Source organism: Hippichthys cyanospilos, chromosome 18 (genome assembly GCF_059441005.1).
Source record: "Hippichthys cyanospilos isolate Australia breed blue-spotted pipefish chromosome 18, RoL_Hcya_1.0, whole genome shotgun sequence".
In the NCBI taxonomy this organism is placed as follows: domain Eukaryota; kingdom Metazoa; phylum Chordata; class Actinopteri; order Syngnathiformes; family Syngnathidae; genus Hippichthys; species Hippichthys cyanospilos.
In genome coordinates this window covers 12,199,800-12,227,223 of record NC_142386.1, presented here as the reverse complement: position 1 = coordinate 12,227,223, position 27,424 = coordinate 12,199,800, and the positions used below count along the sequence as shown (strand labels likewise).

General features: G+C 38.8%; 1 protein-coding gene across 1 annotated transcript; it reads right to left on the bottom strand.

Annotated features, from left to right (window-relative positions):
- Nucleotides 1-763: 763 nt before the first annotated feature.
- cfap54 (cilia and flagella associated 54) lies at nucleotides 764-27,398 on the bottom strand. The gene is made up of 49 exons (XM_088441206.1): nucleotides 27,297-27,398; nucleotides 26,073-26,265; nucleotides 25,897-25,995; nucleotides 25,711-25,823; nucleotides 25,511-25,628; nucleotides 24,652-24,728; nucleotides 24,012-24,131; nucleotides 23,829-23,955; nucleotides 23,704-23,759; nucleotides 23,486-23,614; nucleotides 23,227-23,407; nucleotides 23,027-23,151; nucleotides 21,393-21,590; nucleotides 21,229-21,321; nucleotides 20,974-21,162; nucleotides 19,523-19,641; nucleotides 19,304-19,451; nucleotides 18,570-18,725; nucleotides 18,378-18,500; nucleotides 18,173-18,295; nucleotides 17,960-18,074; nucleotides 17,313-17,402; nucleotides 17,108-17,234; nucleotides 16,891-16,993; nucleotides 16,020-16,093; nucleotides 15,746-15,943; nucleotides 15,465-15,631; nucleotides 15,275-15,402; nucleotides 14,458-14,667; nucleotides 14,177-14,373; nucleotides 13,053-13,188; nucleotides 12,853-12,970; nucleotides 11,631-11,984; nucleotides 11,477-11,564; nucleotides 9,774-9,944; nucleotides 9,621-9,687; nucleotides 9,361-9,546; nucleotides 9,196-9,282; nucleotides 8,123-8,242; nucleotides 7,228-7,275; nucleotides 6,999-7,140; nucleotides 6,252-6,388; nucleotides 6,026-6,180; nucleotides 5,827-5,938; nucleotides 4,151-4,298; nucleotides 2,352-2,506; nucleotides 2,102-2,245; nucleotides 1,904-2,026; nucleotides 764-1,394 (listed from the first exon to the last, which is right to left on the bottom strand). Exons 1-48 carry the CDS (start codon nucleotides 27,387-27,389, stop codon nucleotides 1,913-1,915), a joined length of 6,471 nt encoding a protein of 2,156 aa, XP_088297332.1. The 5' UTR covers nucleotides 27,390-27,398; the 3' UTR covers nucleotides 764-1,394; nucleotides 1,904-1,912.
- Between the last annotated feature and the right edge of the window lie 26 nt (nucleotides 27,399-27,424).

Genomic DNA, 27,424 nt, shown 5'->3' with positions numbered 1-27,424 from the left:
GGAAAAAAAATCAAGCCTTGACAAAGGGAATGTCTAAAGCAGGCGTCTTCAAGGGTTGATAATCCTGCATGTTTTCTAGGTTTCTTTTCCAGACACACCTGATTCGAATGATCAGCTCGTCAGCAATCATTTGAATCAGGTGTGTCGAGGGAAGAAACCCAGAAAACAGGCAGGATAGATGCCCTCAAAGTAGATTAGATGCCTGGTCTGAAGGGTTGTGGCATTAGTTTTGCGTTGCAAATTTTGCTGACTTAATATCATAACCAAGCCCGTCGTCAGTACGTCTCGATTGAACTCTTTTTTTTTTCGCTTGGTTTCAGTGCATGTTTTTTTTTTTCCTTTTAAAATTTATTTTGCTGTGTGTTTGCTTCCATTTTCACCAGTGTGTGCAGCTCTCTATCCAAGCTCTCTGTGAACTGTCCAAGCATTGTGACTTCGAGGCAGCCATAGTGGAACATATCCATGACCGTATCACAGTCAATTGTGGTCCAGTATGGCGGCAGGGGGTGGAGCTGCAAGGAGTGATAGCGGCCGCTCGCCATGCTCTGGCACACCGTATGTTTTGTGTTGTATAAAAAAATAAAATAAAAGTTTGTACCCCAAAAGAGACACATGCCTGTTCAGCCTCCATCATATTGAGATCACTGGGCAGGGGCAAGAAATGTAGCCAAGGTTTTATAAAACACATTTAATTCACTCTTATTTACATTTGTACAATGGCCTTAAGAGGGCAATTACTAAATAAGGTGTTACTGTACTTTAAATTAAGCAGTTGAGACACTTTAAATATATTCATGCTAACAGGCTTGTCATAACAGAAGATGTCATATATTGATAATATATGAAGTGCTAATTTTACGTCTGCTTTACGGCAGCGCTTACCTGGTGTACTGCAATAACACTCCCGCAATTGATCTGATGTAGATTCTGAATCAGTTTAACAGCCTGTTAATATTTGATCTCGTTCAGCCTAAAATTAAAGCACTTTGGTTAAACTTAACCATTTTTTTTAAGAAATAATTTTATCAACACTACATCACCATCCACGAGTTTTTTTCTTTCATTATTTTTATTATATACAAAACCAGTTGAAAGTTCAAATAGAGATAGTCATCATTAGACTGGAATTAAGAATTACTGTTCATTTCCTAGGTCATACTTATTTTTTCCTCATTTTCAAGATCCTGAATTCGTTTACAGCAGAGAACAAAAAAAAAAAGGAAATAAATTGAATATTTTTTTTAACATACAATATTACATACAATATTTGTGGTCTTTAAAATGGTATCATAATACAAAATAATTCATTAAAATTGATTGGAAGATATATGCATGCAGATGTTCTTGCGTGGACTGCGACGGTTTCTTCACTGCAACAAGATCCAAAAAATAACCTGAAAAAAATTGACAGCATTAAAAAACAATATACAGCTTTCACATTTAAAAAAAAATACAAACCACATCAAGATATGTGCCAATTGTTTGTAGTGTTCTAACACTATGGGAAATATAAAGTACTGCAATTCCTCAAATTTAAGACGCACCTGTGTATAGGATCTTTGACCCCTCAATTTTCGGGTCAAATTCTATTTCCCATCTTACCGTGTATGAGACGCACCAACACGTTGGCAACAATGTAAAAACTATAGCAAAAGAGAATACATCAAAAATCATCATCCTAAAATCGTCAAATTTCATGATTTCATATCTGTAAACTATACAGTATACTGTATTTGTTGCGGGTTAAGTGTGTTTCAGATTTTCTACATTGTGAGCGGCCAGTGAACGCAGCGCCAGTGTAACATGAATGCACTTTGAAGACGTTGTTTATCTTTCGCCTCGCAATGAAGCTCGAGTTAATTATGCCATCAAGTATAAAAAAAGTATTGAAAATAGTACTTACCACATTTTGTTAGGTTGTTTGAGCTAACATTTGCACATACGGCAGGTAAATATTTTGCGGTCCTGGAGGAGAAATAGAAGTTTTTCCATCTTCCATTATAGCATTCTCACCAAATTCACACAGCTGAAAAATGGAAGAACACAAACTTACAGTATTACAGGTATCTATTAATTATTTGTGTGTATTATTATGTTCTACCTGTTGATGTAAAAGCTTATGAGTCAAATTTAGAAGTTTGTTTTGTCTGCTTTTCAGGGTACTAAGACGCAAAGAGGTTCTAATAAGAGTTACGTTGGATCCCGGTGGCATACGAGTCCGTCCTGATAGAAGGCTCACAGCTTCCTATGGAAAACAAACAAAAAAAGTATTCACATTTACATTCTGAATTTTGTAAATGTAAATGCATAGTGTGTGATTTTTTTCCGTCTTCCCTATGTGTTGTTGATACCTGCAATAGTGACAAGCCATCATCTCCCCTGCGTCTTCGTGATTTTAATTGCGAACCTTCAACCAGCAAAAGAGCTTGCGTGTCAACGTCTCCCAATAGAGCGCAGTCGTCCAGACTCTGCTTTAACACCTGAGATGCCCTTTCATGAATTTTACCTTGAAAAGATGTTTGTAAATTGATGTTATTCACAAAACGTTAGCAGAATTTACAAGCTACAAGCTAGTTTTAACTGTTGCAGGTGAACTTGAAAGGGGTCTATCATGAAAAGTCAAATTTTTAGAGCTTTTAACCATGATACAATGTTGATTTCTCGCCCTTAACACCCCCAAAAGTATTTTCCTTCACTGATGCATTTCTAAGCATTCCTTACCATCTTGGTTGAGGAGGTGAGATTTTGCACCGAGTCGGTCAAGTAAACAGCAATGTTTCATTTACAGCTGGACAGTCAGTAATACATAATTCACTTACGGGTGGAACTATTGTTATGAATAAGAGGTTCCCATGGGGAATGCTTTTATAGGAGGAATCAGTCTTATGTTTCATTTACAGCTGGACAATCAATGTCAGTAATAAATAATTCACCTAGGGGTGGAACTCTTGTTATGAATAATTGGTTCCAATGGGGAATGCTTTGATATGAGGTATCAGTCTCAGTGAAAGCGATGTATTGACACTGTTTTGCATTTTAATGTCAGTACCCTATTTTTTGGCCCCTTTATTTAAAGGTGCACATAACTGGTACGCATGCGCAACAAAAATCACAGCGATGCGTAAAATCGCATGCTTCACTTCGTCTATTAGCGTACCTAATTAATTTTCATCAATTAGACCCGGGCCTAAGCTGAACAAATGTTTTTGTTTGCTCTTTTCTGAAAAGTGGCTACAAAATGTGCCATGGCTTGACACACACTTATATGTGGGAGTGACAATGAGGTGGACATTGAAGAAGACTAATTTTAATTAAAAGAAAGAAAAAAAGGTGCAGGCAGGTCAGTGGCAGTGTGGTTAGCATGGCCGCCTCGCAGTTCTGGAACCCGAGCTCAAATGCACCTCGCTTCGGCTTTTCTGTGTGGAGTTTGCATGTTCTCCCTGAGCCCGCGGATCTTCTCTCTGGACACTCCAGCTTCCTCCCACATTCCAAAAACACGCTTGGCAGGTGTGTTGGACATACTAAATTGTCCTTAGGTGTGATTGGTTGCATGGACGGCTGTTTGTTTCTGTGTGTCCTGCAATTGGCTGGCAACCAGTACAGAGTGTCCCCCCCCCCTATTACCCATAGACAGCTGGGATGGGCAGCAGCAGGTCTGTGACACTAATGAGGATATGGAAAAAAAGATGCATACTAAATACTATGTCCTGGTACTCATGTGAGTAACCCACAAAAACATTATGTGCACTCCTGCCTTTATTGACTCGCTGGGATAGTCAGCAGCATTCGTGAGCCTCGCGTGGATGAGTGTTCATGATTGTGGATGGATGTTTCGTGGCCGGCCAGCACTGAACCACGTAATGGGGGGACGAGGCAGCCAAAAGGTTAGAGGTGCAGCTTTAGCGAGACGTTTCACTTCCTGGTTCGAAATATCGGTACCATCAAACTTCTATTTAATAAGAAATGTAATCGGCAATGTGTCAGATGTAATTTATATGCATATATTTTGCTGCGAGGCCCTTTAAATTGAGCTTTTTCTCTCTGTCAGCCCAGTAAAAATGTATTTAGGTGTCTATTGGTCTCAATGTGAGTAAATGAGTACATTTTCTTTAAAGCCTGAACTTGAGAAACAGAAACCACAAAGACAGACCTGGATTAGGAACGGTGACATCAGCAGCCTGTACAAGAACACAACGGAGCAATGCCACGCGGCAACGTAACCACAGGGCACCTCCGAGCCTCTCGCTGGCCTCAATGGCTCTGGGGCTGTCGCTAAGCTGTATGCAGTGCTCAGTTCCCTGTGAAAAAAAAAGAAAACAAAACTTCCACACACACGCTTGCACACTATACTTGAAGTGATCATTCGCATAACAGCAGGGGTAGTGAACTCCAATTCTTTGAGAGCCGTATTTGGCCTTTTCTTTTTGTCTCCCTGCCTGTCCCACACCTAATTCACATGATCAAGATCGTTATCGGGTTTCTACTGAGCTTGCTGGTGATGATCATTTGAATCGGGTGTGACTGGATAGGGAGACATTGAAAACAGGCTGGATATGCCTCTGGAGGAACTGGAGTTTCCTATCCTTGTATGCAGTGTTCCCTCACTAGAATACAGCGCCTTTTGCGGCATTGTTGTTTCACTGATTTTTTTTTTCATGAGCTTTTTTTTTTTTTAACAGGATAAATGTGCTTCGTGGTCGGTGTTTTTATCAATGAGGAAAATTCTGCTTTTTGTTCTTTGGCCTGATTGGCCAGGGACTGAAGGCCACAGTCATTTAATGTCCTACATGTGATGTCTCCCGTATGCTATGGCGAAGAGGTACTTTTAGAAGAACATCATTCTTAATTATTTCTTGTAAAGCAGGGGTGTCAAACTCATTTTTATCGTGGGCCACATTGTAGTTATAGTTTCTGTCAGAGGGCTGGAATACATATAAAAATAGTCTATAAAAGCATCCTTAACAGTCATTGCTTATATTTTAACATACCCCAGAATTTCTCTAAAATCCTGAAAATTTAGGACTTAAAAACAGAAAAAAATGTCTAATAAACGCCGTTTTCGCTTGTTTACATCCCTACCTCGTTTTGAAATCAGAGGCCGATAAAAACTGTTGAAAAGATAGATTTTGAACAGAAAAGTTTTTTGTTTTTTTTTTGAAAACATGCAAGTTTAGCTAGAAACTTGAAATCAAATCAACATTTGTCGGGCCACATAAAATGATGTGGCGAGCCGGTTCTGGCCCCCGGCCTTGAGTTTGACACCTGTGTTGTAAAGTGATCGTTAAAATTAAATTTGCTATTTCTAAAAGTGGTCTTTTTTAGAAAATAGGAAAATATTAATATGGGCCCAGATCAAGCAAACGAATTGGGAAAATTAACATATGGCTATTTATTTTAATTTGATTTATTTTATTTGTTTATTTTATTTTCATTTCTCAAATACATGCTTTGGATTCTGTTTTAATTCTATAAAAGAGTATTTATTTTTTCAAATCTATGAAATGTTCAATGTTGAGGCTGTTTTTAAACAAGAGCAATTCGAGAACAAGTTAAACATATGTAATGAATAAAAATGTTGGAAAATGGAAAAACACATTCGTATAATAAGCAAAAAAACACATAAAATGGAAAATATTTGATGAAGTAAAAATCATTTATAGTAAAAACATACTGTCAACAAATAACTAAATATAATAATCCAAATAACATAAATGGAATAAAAACTTCCAATTTGCAAATTTTACTGATTGTGGGTATTTTTTTTAATCATAGCCCTGCAATAAATGAGGGAACACTATTATTCTATTTTTCCCACAGACATGAGACCTGTATAGTTTCACTTTCAGCAAGCGGAAGTTCAGAGGTTGTCTTTGTATGATCCGGTGTGAATTCTTTAAAGTCCTGCAGAATCATCAATGATGAAACTGCCATGTCAGAACTGCAGATAAACAGATGGAAAATGAATCATTAGCATAGTACATAAAATGAGAACACAAAATGAAAACCATTCACACAGTATTCATACCTTTGCGCAACTTGTCCTTGCTGCAGGTAGAGGTTGGCCTTGAGAAGATTTGCCTCTATTTTCAATTCCATATTTTCAATTTCACTGTGAGAGGGACACGGAAGTTTCTCCACGATGAAGTCCAAAAAGAGGGCAGCTGCTTCTAGCAGTAGGTGCTACACACGAAGGAAACACATTACAGATAAGGACAGGAAATGAAGTGAAGCCAAGATTGGTGAATTCTTACCTTGATATTTTCCAGAGTGAGGGTATGCTGGGAAGTAAATCCCCTCACTTTTGGCTTTTCCTGCTGCTGCTGCTCTGACTCTTCTGTGTCCTCTGGGACTTGTTCCTGTTCTTTTGGTTCCACTTCATCCTCTGCAACTAATCCAGTTCCAATCCAAATTTAACCCTTGTGCAATATTTTGACCATTTTGGGTGATTTTCTTCCACATCATTCTTGGGAGTATTTTAACAAAGGGCACATTTCTTTTAGTGTGATAACTAAGTGGTTGTGCCATGCTGAAATCTCACATGTTGTCACCCTCTGGGTGAAATTTCAGTTTCCTAATGTCTTCTCTCAATGCTTTCCCTTTCACAACTGGGTGTCTGGGGATTTTTCAGAAAACTGGCTTCATTATCATCAAACTTTATAATATTTCCAATTTTTAATGATAGTAAATGAGCCTGACATGGGCTAAATTCGACATCTGCAGGGTGCACCTCTCGACCTCCCGTTTGCAAGCATTTAGAAGGGACAGCAGGATGGCATATTGAAAGTTGTCATGTTTTGACACCAAGAAATTTGATCTCATTTATTCTTTCTATATTTGTTGATTGTACTATAATTTTGACTGGATGTCTGCACTGTCTGGAGTTCTTCCAACTATGAGTGTTGTATTATTGTTGTTATTTGAATACATTTTATTTTCTTCTCATGTTCAAATAAACATACATTCATTCAACGATGCCACATAGTTGTATGTTTGCATACCTGGCTCAGGAGGTCCATATACAGTGCCACTGAGGGCCAGGATGAGTTGGACACGTGCAAGGTTAAATCGGAGCTCCAATGTGGATCCATAAAGCATGCTCAGCTCGGGAGAAAGCTCCCAGGTTACAAGTTCCTCTAAAGCCTAAAACAAAAGTCAAAGGGTAAGAGCTATACACAGTACAGAAACCAAAAAAATAATCACAGAGAATTCACGGAGCAACAACAGTACCTGAACATTGTCCAGGAGAGACAAGCTGTTACAAAACATATTTTTTGACTGCTAAAAAAAAAAAAAAAAAAAAAAGCACACATTATTTAATCAAGTATTAAGATGCACTAATGACCTGTGACTCCAAATCCATATATTTGAAAAATACATGAGAATAAAATCAAATTTTAATCCTTTAGACTAATGAACAGGTGGTTTATGTTAGTTTTTACACCTTTTAGCAGCACAGGCAACAACATTCATGCTGCTCTTGCTCTAAAACCCTTTTTCCAACAGTGGCATAACCTATATTACCCTCTACAGGACATTTGTGGTATGACATCTCTAATACTACAGTCCTTCCGTTAATTTTTTGTTTTTAATTCTTCCCATTTCTATGGACAACAAAATATACTAGCTATTCTGTGACCTAATAATTGTCTGAACTTAGGAATGGTGTGTCCTTCATTGATTGTATAATGTTATTTAGAAAATTTTATTCCAAAACATAGCTATTATCTTAAGGTTTTGCCAGAACTTGAGTCAATGTGCCTATGTACAATGGTCCTATCTCATGACATGACCTTGCACGACATGGGTACGAAACTTGGTAATAAACATTTGGATTCATTTTGGCCAAAGACTGAAAATTCATGTGATCACAGCTTCTCTCTTAATCCATGCCTGTAATAATGTTTTTTTTTTTTTTAAACACTTTACTTGCGACCTTGCAACAGTTTCACAGGTGACAGCTCTGTGGTTGACTGAGTAGGAATACAGTGACAATTAATTCAAAATTCTGAGAAAAATTGACAATTCTGACAAACATGTTTTATTCTCAACTGGCCCTAGGTTTTCCTCCATACTCATATGATATTGTAAAACATGGGACAAAAATCAGTAACAGATAACTTACTTGGCGAGACTCGCAAACTATGTAGTGTCCATTTGGAAGAAGAATCCCCTCCCCAGTTGAGAGCTGCTCTGTCTCTTTTATGGCCTCAGAGAAGAAGCACAGTTCAGTGAGCGTTCGTACCTGAAGTTAAAAATATTTTTTTAAAAAAAGAGCAGAATGACTAGAGAGCGCACTAGGGCGTGTCAAACTCATTTAAGCTCAGGTGCCTCATGGAGGAAAATCTGTTATCTTAAAAACAATTACTGTCATTTATAAGCCGATTTTTGCAATGTGTGCCGACCTGGTCCTAATTCTCAGCAAAAGGCAGTGGCCAACTGTAAATATATTCTTGTAAAATACAAAAAAAATAGTAATACGTAAAGTAAAATAACTTCTATTGGTCCCCTATATAAACCATTCTAAACATTTTTTAAATTGCATTCAATTAATAGACATTTCAGATGAACTTTTTCCATTTGTTCATCAAATAGCTACATATTTTATATTGAACACATCAGAATAACTATAAATAAATACATTAATCAAAAATAAAGACATGAGCTGATAAATACAAATATCCAGTGAAAGTAAAACGCCCAAATCAAAATATGTTGTTGTATAACTTTTTTTTCAAGTAGTACAGAGAAGTGCAAAGAAGATAATACAGAACAAAATGGTGCTGTAGTGTCTCATTTTGGACACTGGTTGGCACCCATGTCATGATATATATGACACAAGAGTCATGATGTCACGTCAAACGTGGAAGCACTGTGTGCTAACGTCTGATCAGCAAATAAAGTACATTTAAAAAGAAATACAAGTTTCAAAGAAATATTGTTTACAATACAACACGGTTGAAAGCCAAATGTTTGGCAATTGCCCAGACAGTGACCCCCTCCCATTATGAATCCCTTCGGGACGACCAAAGGATTTTACCTGCGTCGAGCAGTAGCACGACAAAGCTAGATGCTAGTGCTAACACGAACGCTAGCGTCACTGAAGTGATCAGCAAGCTATTTCGCACAAAACCACAAGGGATTTAACAAGCCCTGGATTAGAGGAAATAACAGAATTCAACAACAAATTATGCTGACCTTAAGTATCCTGCTTTCAACATTACGTTGAACATCTCTGCACACTGTCCCCACGAGATGCCGATAAAGTGCCAGCATGGGAAGAAGCTGAAATTGCAAACTTTTTTCAGGGCACAGTGCATTTCAAATTGCTGCAGTATGTTGTCCGCATTATTGTTTGGCTACCGTTTTGTAGTACCCTGCGATGAACAGCCATTGGCAGATGAAGTTGAGGCTGGCGACAGTGGCGGAAAGATTGGCCCTGTGGGGTTCTGAGAATAGGTCGACTCCGGGGAGGAGCTCATCGCCGATGCTGTATGAAGCATACTGGAGGTCATTCAGGGGATGAGCAAGAGAGCAGCACAGCACACACTAGCGAAAGTAGGGATCAGATTTTAGAATACACTCATCAGGGTCAGACAGTTTCAAATCAAGCAACAATTTACCTTGAAAAGGTGAGCTGACAACAGACAGCACTTGGTCCTCTGGCTGAAATCTGAAGTTAGAATATACCTATACATACACCACATGGTGAAATCTCAAAGTCCTGCATTGTCAAAAAGTATACAAAAATAGCGCAGCTTTTTAACAAATCTCACTGTGCAATTTTAGCCGTGAGAACAGCTGCCTGTAGACATGCCCAAAGACCGGCATGCCTCAGAGTTTGTTGCAGGGTCCCGCCCCCAAATGACACCCAATCCCATTTCTCTATCACCGCCGAGCTTCGTAAAGCAGCGTCGACAGCTTTACACCAACAACAGTGTGCCATCCTACACATTAAAAAAAAACAAAAACAAGAAGGGAAAATCTGGGACAATAATGAAAACTGTCAACCTCACCAAGGAGATAATAAACAGATACATCCATTTTCAGCAATAAAAAGTTAGTATTTTCTATTGTTAATTTGATAACTACCGTAATTCCCCAAATATAAGATGCACCTTTGTATAAGACCCTCAATTTTGGGGTCAAATTCTGGTATTTTAGATGTTGGCATTGTATAAGACGCACTAACACGTTGGCAACAATGTAAAAACTATACAGAATAAATCTCATCTTTTGTAAACCTCGTATTTTCTTGTGTTCATATCCGTAAGTTCTAAATTTGTTACATGTCAAGTTAAGGGTATTTAAGATTTTCCGCATTGTGAGCGGTCAGTGAATGCCTCACCAGTATAATGTTGAATACACTAAGAAGCTGTTGTTTTTCCTTTGCCAAGTTTATGATTGCGTGTATACGTCAAAAGACCACAATTAATAAATGAGTCAAATGGATTACCTTTCTGTGTTCTAAGCTCGAGACATCATAACTCCCTTCTCAGTTTTAGTAATCTACCTGTGTGTGAACAAGGATGGACTCGGACGTTGGTTCAGTCTTACCGCTTCTTTTTTGAAAATAATGCCGTAACAACCTCAGCTAAGTGCTACTGTTAGCTGCAACAGGCACTTGATGCCAACAGCGAACAGACGCCCCCCCCCCCAGTTCACCCCATTATGGTAATAATTTTAAATAATAGTACGGCTGATATAAAAATGCACATCTGCGCATCAAAACTCTGCTTATGTAAAGAAATCATTCTTCCTCATATGGTGTCAAAAAAAAAGTTACCATTTACAGGACACACACATACCTTCAATTTGGGGAAAAAGAAGGGCGTCTTATTTTGGGGGAATTACGGTAAATTATTATTTTTTTATCATTTATCATGATCATTTATTATTTTTAATCATTTACAGTAAAACCCTTTAAAATGGGGAACCCCAAACTTTTTCATTCAACGGCTACATTAGTCTTTTCTTCTCAGATCGGGGGGCCAGGTCAGTTTGTCACACAAACTGTGTGAGTATCGCAGAGATGTCTGAATATGAACGTTTATTGTTTTCCAGAATGCCACACATAACCAAATATTAATACCCCTTTCTAGAATGTCACGTTCCATGCATGTGTAAGGGGGGCACCGCTGTTTTAAAAACACATTTTGCCACTTGCTGTTGACTGAAAATGATATTGCATGTTCTCGCAATCAATTACTGCTCAGCTTGAAAAGGTCACGTGAACAAATAGAATTTTTTTTTAACCGTTCGAACAAAAGAGGGTCTAAACATGACTGGCACGGAACGAGTTAGATGTTAAGTTTATTATAAATATTAAATTTTAACTGCTGAAAATGGCTGATTAGTTTTAGTATCCCTCTATCCAGCTCTTAGCAGTATAATTGCTGGAAAAGTCTTTTGGTAAAACTTGTTTCACACACACTGATAGGATGGGTTCCCAAAAAAAAAAAAAAAAAAGATTACTAACCGTGTGTTAAGGTCGTAGAAATGCAAGTTTCCCATTTCGTGCAGTGCAAACACGCTGAGGGATTCTTGGTTGTTGGTTTGGAGGTAATCTGTAAGGAATGAAAAGAAGTGCTTTCCAAATTGAAACATAGCTGCCATGTATGTTGTTCTCTTACTTGTGGCCGCAAAGTACGTTGAGATGATTCTGGACAGGTAGTCAGGGCTAACGGGGAGATTGTAGAGCGTGTTTGGAGTAATGTGACCATTATTAATCAGGTCCCAAGGTTGGATGTTTGGTGTGGTGATAAGTATGGGATTGAAGTCAATCAAATCCGATGTGACCTCACAGCACTGCTCGGTTTCAAAACCCGGTTGGGTATGGGCCAGAAGAAGCAGCAGTAACGATCTGCTGTAGCGGAACACTTGAAGGCAATGCGGGATTCTTTCAACGGCTTGACGGTAATAGTGCAGTGTGTTGGTCACATCCAGAGGAACACACACGAGCAACAGAGCCCGCTTGATTTCTGCATCTTAAGGGCACACAGAATACAGAAATACAATAAAACGTGCCTACAGCTACAGTAAGTGTTCAAAACCAGTGGTTCTTAGCCGTTTTTCGTGATGTATTCTCTGAAAAAACAGGGCTGTGCATCATTGTTTGATTTCTTAAACATCAATTTTTAAGTGTCGTACAACTCTTTAAAACACAAGATTTAAAATTTGAAAAAAATGAAATCTGAACCCTGCGCAGCATTTTTGGGGTAATTTTCTTCCACCTAAACACTATTTAAGAAAGACTGTGGTCGTGTTATAACTTAGTAGTTGTGTCATATTGAACTTTGCCATGTTTTCACTGTCTGGGTGAAATTTCAGCTCCCTCATGTCTTCTTTCAAAGCTTTCCCTTTGGAGTGAATTGGCTTTGATGTAAAATTCAAGGCATGGATAAAATACCTGAGAAAGGTTAAATGTTTTCAAATGATAGGTTGGGACAAAACATCTTCATATGGAGCAGACTGCATTTTAAGTATTTTGAAATTGAATAGCCAGTTGAATATAAAATGCATTTTCTAAACATATTTTTCCACACAAAGTTACAGTAACAATAGTATTGTTATTCTTAGTTAATGTTGCCTGGGGGACAGATTAGTGATCAAACAGGAGAGAGGCTGCTACTACATGCTTTGTTGAATTGTGATTAAAAAAGTTACATTAGCAAGTAAACACTTTCATTTTGTGGAGTCACTAGAAAACTGCATAATTATCACTCCAAAACTTTTTATATTCATCTAACGTTCAACTTTTTTTTCCATGTAAGCTTTTTTTTTTTTTTTTTTTAATATATTTTAAGTACCCTCTTGAGTGCCTTCCCGTACCCCCATTTGAGGAGCTGTTCTCACCTTTGAGTTCAATTTTTTCAGTCACAGTGAACTTCACCTCAGAGCTTGATGACTGGTTGGCAGATTGACGGACCCACGCGCTGTACATCTGACACCCAGCATAACTCTTGTATGTCACCTAAAACATGAAGGTCATACACACACATGCACAGAGCAGAATGCTTTGAAATGCATTTCATCATTTTCTAAATGTGCGTTACCTCTTTGCCAGTGGCCCATTGAGTCCTGAGATGGTGAGGCTGTGGAGCTTTAGGACCTCCATTAATATGAATCCTCTCAAGGAGCTTCCTCTGAGCAAGGACCAACAAGGGAGTCACCGTCAAGGCATATCGTTCACTAGGATTTGAACGGGTCACAGACACATGAATTAGTATTACTAAGTTCAGCAAAGTGTACATTGTAGACTAAAATCCTCACCCCCTCCCCTTTGTTTTAACTATCATCCATCCATCCATTTTCTAGAGTTGCTTTTCCTCGTAAGGGTCGCAAGCGAAGGAACACCATCAACTGTTTGCCAGCCAATCACAGGACACACAAAGATGAACATTCACACTCACACTTAAGGACAATTCAATTTACTTTCCATGCAAGGTTTTGGAGGAAACCCACACAGGCACAGGGAGAACATGCAAACTCCACACAGGAATGGATTTGAACGTGAGTCCCTGAACTGTGAGGCGGATGTGCTAACCACTGCTCCACCGAGCCGCCATGTTTTAACTACCGCTCAATTAATATTACTATATTGAAAAATATTTTAAAATCCTTGGAAATACACAATTCTCACAATCACCCTTAAAAGGCCTCTTGAATAAGCTATTTTGTTTTCTTTGAACTAAATCTCTGTAACTATAACTGTAAATTTTAAATATTGTACTTTTTAGTTACAGTATCCAACGCATATTGAGTTATGTTGTGTATCAAATGTGCTATAAATAAGTTATTATATGTAGTAAAGATACAAAAATACATACTGTATATAAATGTAAAAGAAAACATTGTTCTGTTTCTGTTAAGCCCACCCTTGATTTGAAATCTCTTTTCATAGAAAAAGACAATGTGGTATTCACAGGAATTTACAGTAAATGCCCAATGGGGGGAAATAAATCTGATGCAACATAAAAAGTGGTGCTTCTGATTTCTTCAAGTACATCAAAAGTGAAGATAGAAAATGCATTCACATCTACACATGTGAATATATGCCCCCCACCACCACACACACACACACACACCTAAAAAAAAAAGTGAAAAGAGCATTTGTTCATCACAGTTTTCTACACACCTCTCCGTGTTGTGTGCTTCAAACTTTGAGCCTAAAATTTACCGGGTGTATGAGTTGAAAATTAGTGCGAAGTGTGCCAGACGTTCCCATTTGCCAGTGTCGTGGAGCAGCTCCAGAGTGCGCAAGACCAAACTGTGCACAAAACGCATGTCCACTTGAGTGCAGTCATCCAGTGGGGCAGAGAAACCCAGACTGAACTCTTGTTCTTCCTCGGTCACGCTGTCATATAAGCGCCACAGCTTCAGAAGGTGGATGAAACAAAAAAAGACTTTATTATCATTTCCAGTTTGGAACCGATGCAATATTGTCTATGTGCCACTTACTCCCAGTCTGCTTAGCATGTCCATGATGAGATCAGTCGCGAGCACAAATAAAGGGATGAAGATGTTGTGCAACTCATCTGATGTGACGCGAAGGGAAGGGTTAAGCTGAGAAGCTGTCTCTTGTAATGCAAAAAGTCGATTGCTTTCTTCCCACAAAGTGTGACAGATCTTCTGCAAATTTGTCCAGTGACCTCCCCGGTGGGCTAATACCTAACAACATACAATACATTATCCCCTCGGGCAAAAACGTACATTTTTTTTTGCTGGTCCGTCATACGTCAGCAACCTCTGAACTATGAGGCAAACGTGCTATCCGGTCTTTCACCGTGCGACCCTGTTTTCATTTCATCAAACCAAAATAAATATCAAGACACCCCAAGGATGTATAAAATGTAGTTGGTAAATGAATTTAATTACCAATGGTGAGAAAAATACAAATCTATCTGGATATGTGGAAAAGGAATTGGCCCATGAACCTAATGGCAAGTTGTGCCACTTTTGGCAGCAATAACTGAAATCAAACATTTGCAATAATTGGTGAAGAGTCTTTCACACCCCTCCCTGTGCATAAATTATGGACAACTTTCCTTTGTAGAATGTTATATTAGTTATATTACTTTTTCAGATAGATTTGTATTTTTTACCCCCTTCATAAATAACATTTAAAAATCTGAAATTTGGCTTGATGATATAAAACATTTTGGAGTCATAATCATGCAACAAACATAGAAATCATGGGAAGGGACAAATACCTTTTCACAGCACTATATATATGAAAAGTTAAAAGTGACCCTTGAGAAAAAAATTTTAAAACTACCATGGCCCTGCGTAGATAGAAAGCAGCTTTCTCCAGTGGATCCAATGGCATGGCTTGGGGCTCATCTGGTTTTTGAGGATTTTCTTCCATCTCTTCGCAGCTCTCTTCCACACTCTCAGAACTATCATCTAGTAGAAAAAAAAACGTTTTATCTATTTCACTTCGTTTTTCATTGTTTTAGCTTACCTACCATTTTTATCAGATTCTTTGCTAGACGCATCATCTGACATTTCAGACTGGGACAAGTCCCTCTCCGAACTAACTTCAGATATGCTTAGTTGCTGCTCCTGTAATTTCCTCTTCAGCAGGACACCAGAGTTGCCCAGAAAAAAGATTGAGAGACTTAAGTCGCTGTACCTGAAACATTCACAATAATCCAATCTGTACTCCAGCACAATCCAATGAGATTCAGTACAAGTGCTGCATCGAGGTTATGGGAGGTAAGAATTTTGATGCTTTATATATGTGAACCTGGATTGAGGGAATCCTTCAGGCAATGGTTGTAGCTCCTGTTCGAATATCATGAGATGTGCCCGAGCGATGCTGTAATTCATCAGAGACCTCCACACCCTTTCCTCGGAGCATCTCCTTCTCAGCTGAACCCGCTTGGTGTGTCGTTCTACAAGAGCATTCATGCAGGACAGCAGCCTCTCCACAGCCTTCAGCTCCCTATGTATTAAGAGTATTCCATTGAGGTGACATCATTTTAATTACCTATCAAACACATCTACTGAATCTAGCCTACCTGACAGTTCTCGCTGTCAGGAGCGCACCGCGGCGAAGCTTCCTCCGTTTCTTCAGGGCCTCTTTAGATGTCCTCTGAAATTAAAACCTTCATGATCATTCTACGAAAACCTACCCATGTGAGACGTAATTAGGTAACAGGGTTCCCTTGAGATCGTTCACATTTCGTGGCCATGATGTTTCATGGATTTTTTTTCATGCCTTTTTTTTTTTTTTTTACATCAAGTGAAAGTATTTCATTTATTCTTATTCGTGAAAGAGTAACACGCATTTCTTTCTGCGTCCTGATTGGCTAAGGGACTGTTGGTCATTGTCAATGTCATTGTCAATCATATTTTTTTTTCTTTAATTGGATAAAGCAAATAGATGAATTGCTGTTTATTAGTTCTCAAATATATCTTTGGCATTTATTCTTAAAAAGTGTAGTCTAATACAGGCTTTATTTATTTATTTGTGTGTGTGTTTGTGTGTGTGTGTGTAAGGATGGATGGACCTATTTATTATAGTCTACAAAGGTTATAACTTTGAGTTTGCATTCATACACGAGAAATCTAAGAATGTTACTGTGAGAGAAAATTATAAATTGTGTGGGGAGGAGTTTTAGTGCTTTAAAACATATCATTAAAAAAATCTATAACATAACACAAAAATCTAAAACATGTAAATGGCAAAACCTTTATCGTATAAGAACGAATAAAAAAAGTTCATGATAAATGAAAAAACATTTATGATAAAGAAATACTGTAAATGAAAAATAATATATACAGTAAGTATAAGAAATAAGTAAACGTAGCAAAGAGTAAAAAATAATTTAGAAAATGAACTTCTACTTTGCACATTTCCCTTCACAAACAAGAGAACACGACTTTTACCTGAGATGTTTGACTTTCTGTCACAGAGGTTTCCTTTGCTTCTTTATCACACTGTGTGCTTCTCTCCAAACATTTGATGGCCATTATCATTTCCTCATCTCTCCTGGCATATAAAGAACCATTTGGAAACTACCTTAGGCAAACTCTCGATAATCTATTGTGGTCAAGAGCAAAAGCACAACTTACCTAAGTAAAACTGTTTTTCAAAAACACATACCTGGCGATAAATCCAAATATGGTTTGACCCCATTGTAAAACAAGACTATGCTGTCGTTCTTCTAAGGCTCTCTGAAGTAACAGGGCCGAAATCTCCATGAAATGTGAATGGTTGCCAAGCTGCATCACTAAGACAAAAAAAAACCCACATAGAGCTGAAAATAGAAATGGTTTGTTTGAAACACAATATGAAACACGGAACTTACCAATTCGATAAGCATGCTGAAGAGTGCTAGTGAGGATCCGCTCACGCAATGTGGCATTGTCCTCAGAACCGCTCAGTGAAGGGGAACTCTCTGTGGAAACATATACAGTATAATGGACATTTGCTGATTATGGAAATGAATGAGCAATTTAATGTTGTTGTGATATGCGATGTGGGTGGCACAGCGGAAGGCTGGTTAGCATGTCCACTTCACAGTTCAGAGGTTCGATCCCAGTTCTGGTATACTTTTGTGGTGTTTGCATGTTTTCCCCGTGCCTGTTTTTTTTTTGTTTGTTTGTTTTGTTTTTCGGGTACTAGAACATGGTAGGTTTATTGGACTCTCTAAATTGCATTTAGGTGTTTTTGTGAGTGTGAATGGTTGCTCATCTCTTTGTGCCCTACAATTGGCTGGCAACTAGCTCAAGTGCCTGCTGCCCAAAGTCGGTTGAGACCCTGGTGAGGATAAGCGGCTATAGAAAATGGATGGATGGATGGATGGATGGTTATTATTTTACAGTAGGACTACTCTTTATTCCAAAATACTACTTGGCAATGTTAAAATAGGACTAAAGCATTGGTGGATCAGTTGCATGAGTTAGGATGGCATCAGAGTGAGTGGAACAAATGTTATTTTAAACAGTTCCTTACCGATTACTGCGTCAGGATTAGCCGCTATGACCTCTTTGAATTTTCCATAAAGTGATCTCAATTGAACCATTTTCTTCATTTCTTTCCTCCCTGCAGCAGGATCGTCTGTCTTTGACTGGGAACACATATACACAAAAACACAGACTATGAATCTAGAAATATCTTTTTTCTTTTTTGACAGAAATGTTGAAAAAAAAAAACACTCATCATTACCGATACACGTTTGCAAGCAAGTCTAATGAACCGCTCTTGGGCTTCAAAGATGTCTTGGAGAAGAGCACGACCACAATCAATCACCACAGAAGCCTTCTGATGCTCATTCAGGGCACGCAATGCCTGGAGATGGTGGATAATTACTGGCAAATAAACATATTTTAAAAATATCTTTATCATTCAGATGGAAACATTGTTTACATACCTTGGATAGATAGTTTGTGATGCAGGCAATCATATGCATGAAGGTCTCCACCGTGTTTTTGGACCATTTTTGTTTGAGGTGAGATTCATTCTCTTTCAGCACATTTAAACATTTGGTCAGCAGCTGAAAAATTAAATTCACAACCAATTTTGTTCGTAGATCGGGGAGTATAAGTCTAAATCGTTGTTTTACCTTTACTGCAGGGTGGCAAGGAATCTGATGGAAGATGAACGGAACCAAGAGGCCGTAGCAGCTGATTACAGCTTGAACCGCAAAACTGCTGTCATTTAGCCACATTGCCAAGTCCATGGCGACCAGCAGTCGTTCACATTCGGCTAGTCTGGCTTCCTGTATAAACACATGTAAATTGCTAGTGTCGGACTTAATCCGCGTATTATCGCCTTTCAGGAGACCCCAAAAAAGGCAAGTATGTTTACCCAGTAGATTATAAAGAATAAATAATATATAATTATAATATCAATCAATCAATTATCAATTTCAATGATTGAAATAATATATAATTAAATAAATAATGAAATTCATCAACTTGTGACTCATCATGAGGTCTCAAAAGTCCCAAAGCCTGCAAAATATTGTTTATCAAAATCCAACTCAACATCCACTTCAAATGGATAAATATTCAGAAGTGATTTCTAATGTTGAGGTCAGTGACTCCAGCGCAGTGGTTCTCAGAGTGGGGTCCACAGACCCTAGGGGTCCACGGCCTGACTGCAGGGGGTCCGTGAAATAATTTGGGTGTTTTGGAATGGATTTAGTTTCTCTTTTACAGATGAATAAAAAGGACACTTATGTGTGGCTTAAATTAATGTTGTTTTCGCAAACATTTGCAATGAAGTCCTTGCTTTCTAAAAGAGGTCCCTGAGTCCAAAAAGTTTGAGAACCCCTGCTCCATCTACTGTACACACCTGCTTCCAGACGAAGAGTCCACAAATGCTGCCTGAGTTGCAGAGGAGTGATTTCTGCTGAATGTTGATGTCTGTCTCAATGAAGATGGACGTAAGAAAGAGCTGACACCGGAGCGGGGATGAGCATTGAAGATACTTCATGTGGAGCCTTCAAAGAATATAAACTGAAGTGAGCCAGCACCAAACTTTACATAGTTACAAAATTGAGGTACTACTCACTCTGTTGAAGCAAGTCTCTCCTGTGTTTTGTCCGACTCACTAATGGGAAGAGTAAAATGGTTCCATAATTCCTTGCATGCTTTCTTTGTAATGTCAAATTGTTTGGTTTGAAATGCCACCTAAGAACACAAACAAAAAATAGTCATAATCTAGAGACAGTTTGAGGTTCTTTTGTAGGTACTGTATTTCTCCAAGTACGTAAGTCGATTTTTTTCCCCTCATTTTCACGCCCCATATTAGGGGTCGATTTATAACCGCATAACTCAAAACAGACCCAATTTTTTTTTTCACATATCTGCTTGAATAACATTTAAATGAATGTGAGATAAGTAATATCATGTCATTTACGAGGCTTAAAATGATTTTATCTACCTCTATTTCAATGTAGTATGCATCTGTTTTACAGAGTTTTTGTACAGAACATCTCAAAATGCACTTTTGTCAAGCACTGCCTAATTGCCTCTTTTTTTGTGGACGATTGAGACTGCCTGGCTCTTTTTTTTTTGACGGACTTTGATGCATTATGAAAAAGAAAAAGACTTGGCTTGACTTGTCTCTTTCAGCTCTTTGAAGTGTGCTTGAACAAGCCAGGATGTGTCGGCAGGCGGGGGGAGAAACTGCAAAGGGCAACCTTCCAATCACTGATCTCAAAACATAGTCGTCATTTGGGTAAAGAACATCCCAAGTAAGATGATCAGCAAATAATTTCCAACAAGCTCCATTTCAAACAAATTGGAAGACCCCTCGACCCCATAACATAACAGCATGTTATTCGATATACTGTGTGTCTAAAAGTACTGTAATTTCGCCATTTTAGTCACACACACCATGTGTTTTAATTGGGACAGCCATGATCTATGTAAGCACTAAAGTCCGGGGTAAACTTATAATTGCATTATTGTAAAAATCACCCAAATTGAAGTAAAAAAACGGGGGGTCAACTTATAAGCGAGGTCAACTTGTACTCTGAGAAATACGGTAACTAATTTTAGTTGACTGGGAAGGGATAACCCATAAACTGACCAAACCTATGAGTTATTTATTTATGTAACTACACTCCAAAAACTAGTCTGTCAAAAATAACCCAAGTTGAAAAAAAAAACATATTTTTCATTTAGCCAAAAAAGTTGGGTCAAAACATTTGAATAACCCATACATAACCCAATCTGGGATAGAAAAAAAGAATAGGATTATTCATTTAACTTTAAAAAGGGGATTCGGGCTCAACACAAAACTGGGTTGTTTTGTACAAAGATAAAACTGATTTCATTCCAAACAACCACAAATGTCTTGTATTTCTATGGATTAGATATATAACCCCAGAGGATGAGTTGGTGATGAGTTTTGACCCAATTGCTTTTAGACTGCACCATTGTAGTTGATTATTGTTGTTTTTTTTGTAAGATGAAAATGTACAAGTGTGAACAACTCCAGGAAAAGAAAAGGTATACTTGTGCCAAGTGAGCCCAAGAGGAAAGCAGTGACTGCGGCATGGAAGTCATCAGTGGGAAGGTGGTGGCTCCGATGGCATTGCCCAGTAACTTCCCTTCGCTGGTATAAGCTGCTAGGGCAAAAACGTACTTCTGGTTGGGTACCAGCTTCTCCGCCTTCAGCTGCCATTCACCACATACTGCCGGTACCTTAAAACAGGTTGTCCTTATGTCGGCTCTTTAGATGGCAACATTTGGAATAGATAGCATATTTACCAAATTCCCAGTTCCCGCCAAACTGCAGTCTCCAAAGCGCACTTTTAGGTCAAGGCCCTCAGCAGCACGTCCCCACAGTTGGTACCAATACACCTTGATTGACATAGGAAATTCATTTTGATACTCATTTGATGCTCATTCACTTCTGGGACAGGAAACCTTACTTGGTCTTCCATGTGGTACGGAGCCGGAGCAAAGGTTAAAGAACGGTTGGTGCGGGAGATCAAAATAGGGCGAGGTGGGGGCATTTCCTTTTCTTCCTTCATTGCTTTGCCTTTACTTGCAAGTGCAAACTTTGGGTTGTTGGCGATATAGAGTTTTCTTTCTTCAATCGCTGCCTTCTCTATTAAAATACAGGCTTCCTGATGAAAGTGAGAAGGAGGGGTGTTATTTTTTGGGTATTAGTCAACATCTGTAAGCAACGTGAAGCGACTCTTCATGGTTTATAAAGTACAGTATATGCCACTTCCAAAGTACCGTAATTCCTCAAATATAAGATACACGTTTTTTTTCCTCGAAAATGAAGGCCCATGAGTGCAACCTATCAAGGGTAATGTAAAAATTTATTTTTTGTTTATTCTACACCAGTTGAGGAAAATTGATCCGTCAGCCACAGATGTGCATTTTTATATCGGCTGTACTCTTACTTACAATAATTACCGTAATTACCGGGGGCCGTCGTCATTTGGCTGTTAGCATCAAGTGCCTCCTGCAGGTAACATTAGCTCGTGTTAGCTGAGGTTGTTACGGCATTATTTTCAATAAAAGAAGCTGGCAGACTGAACCAACGTCAGAGTGCATCCTTGTTCACAGACAGAAACCTTACTAAAACCGAGAGGACATAAATAATGTCTCCAGTTGAATCGTTTATTAATTGCGGTCTTTTGGCATATATGCACAATCTTAAACTTGGTGAAACGTGGATGCAGTTGAACTTCGGGTATTTATGGTACTTTGAACTCAAACCGCGTCATGAGGAGGATGTAAATGGTAAATTGACTTTCACTTATATAGCGCTTTTCTACCTTAGGTACTCAAAGCGCTTTACACTAACTAGTCATTTACCTATTGATGACGCAGCATCAGGAGCAACTGGGGTGTTCAGTGTCTTGCTCAAGGACACTTCGACATGGTCTTGATGGTCGGGTGATCGAACCCGCAGCCTCTCAGCTGGGAGACGATCACTCTACCACCGAGACATGCCACCCCCCAGGATGATAAACAACAGATTTGAGCTCACGGTGAGGCGTTCACTGACCGCTCCCAATAAGGGAAATCTGAAACACGCCTTCACGCACAACAAATGTATAACTAACAGATATGAACACAAGAAGATATGAAGAGTTTACAAAAGATGAGATTTATTCTGTTTTGCTATAGTTTTGACACTGTTGCCAAAGTGTTGGTGCGTCTTCTACACAGTAATATAGAAAATACCAGAATTTGAACCCAAGGTTAAGGGTGGTCATACACAGATGCGTCTTATAATTGGAGAATTACGGTAATTAGTAATTTCATGTTGCTCCTTGCGCAGTAAATTTTGGAATTTGTACCTCCTCAAGGAATCACTAAACTGAAAATGAGGCACCCAACAATGATCTCTAATGGTTTTTCAATTACTCTTTGAGTGCCAAGTTTCGTTATTTAATCCGTGATCCATACAGAACAATCGCCATGTTTAAGGCCACAGATGGCTTGTGGATTGTTTTTGTTTTTTTCCCAACAAGCAGGATTGCTTGGAAAAAAATTGTGGTGCGTTCTTGTGGGATTTTTCTATTGCCCATCCCTAGTCTACAACCTCTAGTAGAGTCCTGGTGACGCTGGACTTCGTTTCATCATACACCAGCAAAGATTTTTGGATCAGGAAAAGTGCTTTAGACACTTTGTTCTTCCTGATCTTGTCCAAGAGATCAGATTCTGTGACTAAAAACATCAAACATAACATATAAGCATCTGCAAATGCAATAGCGAAGTAGCAATGCAGCAAATGAGGCTCACCTGCATTTGACTGCATTAACTTGAGAGAAGCCCGGTGATAGACGATTTCCAGTTCAAGAAGAACGTCAATGGCAATCATGGAAGTGTGTGTTGACTGGTTTGACCGATCCTTTTTGACATGTGGCTCAGTTTCTTCCTTTTGTTTCTCATTTATTTGTATCTCTGCATTTGCATCATCTCTCTTTGAAGAGAACAAGAGGGCAATCAGAACATTAAAACCTGAACATTTTTGAAAACACAAAAACAGTCCAATACGTGCCAGCAGGTAAGTAATGTCAGCGGGAGCTGCCCCATCTTGGGGCATCAGTGTGACCACACGCTTGACCAGAGCCTCGAAACCATTCTCGACCACCTTGCACACTTTCTGAAGAAGCTCTGTACGTGAGCCCTTAAATAACAATAACAAAAATGACGATAGCTTTCATTTTATATTACTCCCATTTTTTTAATGATGCAATGCAAAATGTAGATGAGTACCTTAAGCAGAGTGAAGCAGTATTTCTTTTCACTACCGACTTTGATTTTAGGCTGAACTGTGGACAACAAATATTGGTTTTTAGAAATAAAAAAAAATCGAACAAATGCGTCATCAAACTGCTTACTATGATCAGCTGCACTCTCCAGGAGTAAGACCAAGCTGTGGATCATTTCTGCTGTCTTGATGCAATCAACTGTTGCCAGGTCACAGGCAAAGGCCACCTCACACTGCATGGACAGGCACCCTGCCCACTGCAAGCACAAAATAAATGATATGGCACAAAACACTCCCCCTCTTAATGTTTCACCTTGTCATGGTCCTGCGTGAATTCCGGATTTTTCATCTGATCCATTTGAATCACCAGCTTCAGCTTTCCCCAGAGAAAGAGCAGAACATCCCACACGAGCTCTACTTCTGGCTGTGCCTCCTACAGAACGACGCATGAAAAACAATACCATTAGAAAATCCTTCATCCCACACAAACGTTACACATAATTAAAAACATTACACTGCATTAACTTATTCACTCCCAGCCCAGTAAAATAAATTGATTATTTTATGGGTTAAACGATCTGCCTCACAGTTCTGAGGTCACAGGTTCGCTCCCAGCCCCGACCTTCCTGTTTGGAGTTTGCATGTCCTCCCCGTGCCTGTGTGAGTTTTCTGCGGGTGCTCTGGTTTTCTCCCACAATCCCAAAAACATGCATGGCAGGTATATTGGACTCTCCACATTGCCCTTAGATGTGTTTGTGAATGTGAGGGGTGCCCTATGATTGGCTGGCAGCCAGTTTAGGGTGTACCCGGTCTACTGCCCAAAGACTGCTGGGATAGGCACCAACAAGACCGCGACCCTTGTGTGGGCAAGGAGTGAAGAAAGTGAATGGGAGGATGGCGCCTATAGTTGTCAATGGTGTTGAATGAGTTAATGTAGGTTCATATAAACTTACAGGAACAGAACCACAAACTGCTTTGTACAGAGTCTCTGTCAGGCTCATGATGCAATCAAGGGATGCCCTGTATCTGTCTGCAGAAAATATTGATCAACACAACAGGTATTGATTAGAGACCAACTCAATTATCAGAAATGTGTTTGGCATTAATCTAGGCAGACATTTATACGCACTGTGCTATGAGCAATCATTAGATATGCTGCAGAAAATTATGCAGTTTAGCTTTGTTTTGAAAAGTACAATGACAAAATACAAAGTATAATGGCACTTTTGTTTCCCAAATATAATTTGATAATGTTGATGATGTTAATTACTAATCAACATATCAGGATTTTGTAGCTTTGTAAAAAAACAGTTTCCAAACTTTTGAGACGTATTATGTTTATTTGGTGGCGTGCCTTATTTTATACAAAATCTTTGCTCACGACTGAGTAAAGTAGAGGTGCAAGGTTGGACAACTAATAATCAAATGATTGATAAGATTTTTGATAGGTTGTTTTGAGACCAAAGACTGTCCAAATCATCAGAACTTCAGTCTCTCAACAGTATTGATTTTAGTCCACAATGAAAGCAGAATGATTGTGTCAAATTAAAACAAGAATTTTGGAAACATTGGCTTTAACTTTGTAAAAAGAATATCTATATTTTAGGCTATTTTTGAACATGTTCCAGACCCAAACCAGTAAAAAAAATGATTCTTCTCTTTCAAATTGAAAAAAAGTCCTTACAAAAAACAGGGAAATTAAATGTTTTATGAAATCTGAGTCAAAATAATCAACGGATTAATCGATTGTGAAAATAATCACGAGTTGCAGCCTGATAAGAAAGGGTGAGAAATATTGCACTTGACAATTACTTCTACAACCACCGACATCCTCCCTCACACGCCTTCTGTGGGATGACTTCAGGGTGCTGAAACCATTAATCAGGGCAAGCTCAAATTCTGCCTTCCTGAATGCAGAACCTTCCACAACCTGACATACAGACAGCATCCGTGAAGATAATGAGATTTTCCTCGGCTTTTCTACAAACTTTGTCAAACAAAGAAAAACTCACAGACAAAATCTCCAGCATCAGTCGTGAATATTCAATGAAAGTGTCCGGTTGCTTGTATTGAATCATCATTTTGATAAACCTGACGGCAGTAGTGATGGGCACTTTGTTTTCTCCTGTAGCAAAACAACACATTCACAAATCTATTCACCTGCTAGTAAGCATGTATGAAGAAAAAAAATAAAATACCTGCAACGGCTAATTCCATCAGAGTTGATGTTGTGGACAGCGCACTAAGCGGTACACAGGACTGTTCTTGACGTTTCTGTTCAGTAGTACTAGCAACTCCTTGATAAAACAAATGACAAGCTCACAAACAATATTTTCTCAATTTCAATTGTTTTTTTTTTTCCTTTTTAACCTACCAGATAATATACTAATACCAGAAGCAAAGAGCTCCAGGACTACCTCCTGCAGCTCAATTTCTTCTGGGAGCTTTGTTTGCAACGGTCGCATGGAGCTGTCCCAAAGTGCTTCACAGATGGCCAAGAACTGTGCTGCACTACTGTCAAAAAGGCCCATCAGCATTCGCTCTGTGGCATTACGAGGCCATGGGATCTATGGCACATTCAGACAATGTTAGTTCTGGTTAGAAAAAAAAAAAAGACAAAAATATTTAAAGGTCTTTAGCATCCAGATATAGTGGGACCAATGAATATTGGGCAATTATACACAAGCCATGCCCAACCGAATAAATATGACGCGAGGAATACATTGCTTATGAAGATGGAAGAAATTCATATTTCCACTACATCACCCCCATACCGCCCGTGCAAGAAGAAATAGACGGCCACCCTATCCACATCTTTTTGTTTCGTTTTGGCTCCGCAGATGTGGAAGACCGACTTTGCATCGAGTCACCCAAGTAAATACCCACATTGCATTTATTAGTTATAATGTTTTACTGTGGAAAATGCAGAAATGGTGAAAATGTAATTTTGGCAGCACACAGTTCGACATTCAGTGTCAGTCACCCGCGGGTGGAACTTTTGTTATAAATACTGGGTTCCCACGTGGTCTAATTTGATAGGAGGAACGTGTGTCAGTGAATGTGATCTATAGACACTGTGTTGCATTTTAGTGTCAGTAAAATGCCTGTTATTCGCTCCTCCATCCACTCTGCAACCCTTGTGAGGACAAGCGGTCAAGACTATGGCTGGATAAATGTATCATGGCGGGGGGCATTGAATTACATCATAAAAGGGGCGTGGCAGCCACACGGTGAGAAGCATGACTCGTCAATGAGATGTTTTACTTCCTGGTTAGAAATGTCTGAACCATGAAAGTCATTTTAGCAGAAATTATATAGCCAATGCCACCAAATTTAATTCATAAGCATATATTTAACAGTTTAAAGTATAAAGATATCATGATTTAGTTCTCTAAAAATGTGCAAGTTTATCCATTTAAAAAAAATGAGAGGTTTGTAATTGTCATAAGTACTCAGTAAGGAACAGAATGTAAAAAAACAAAACAAAACATGAAAAAACTGGTGTCCATCAGCGGGTTCGGGGATTGCCGACACGACAGGCACCGACCACCTTGAGGCCACAACCTCGTAAAGTTTGCAACTCGTTTCAAATTTTTACATTTGGAAAGTCCTTTGGCGTAGTTTTGCTCTTGATTGTAATCATATGTTTGGGTTTCCTCCTGGTTTCAAACACAGCCCGCTTGAACATCATGGCAGCCAGCTGGAAAAAAAAAAAAAGAATTAAGC

Coding starts and splice junctions, on each gene's coding strand:
- cfap54 (XM_088441206.1), bottom strand. CDS start 27,389: ATGATGTTCAAGCGGGCTGTGTTTGAAACCAGGAGGAAACCCAAACAT. Junction 24,132..24,651: donor CAGTTTGTGGTTCTGTTCCT/GTAAGTTTATAT, acceptor GTCGTTCTGTAG/GAGGCACAGCCAGAAGTAGA. Junction 19,642..20,973: donor CTTGGGCTCACTTGGCACAA/GTATACCTTTTC, acceptor TTGTGTTCTTAG/GTGGCATTTCAAACCAAACA.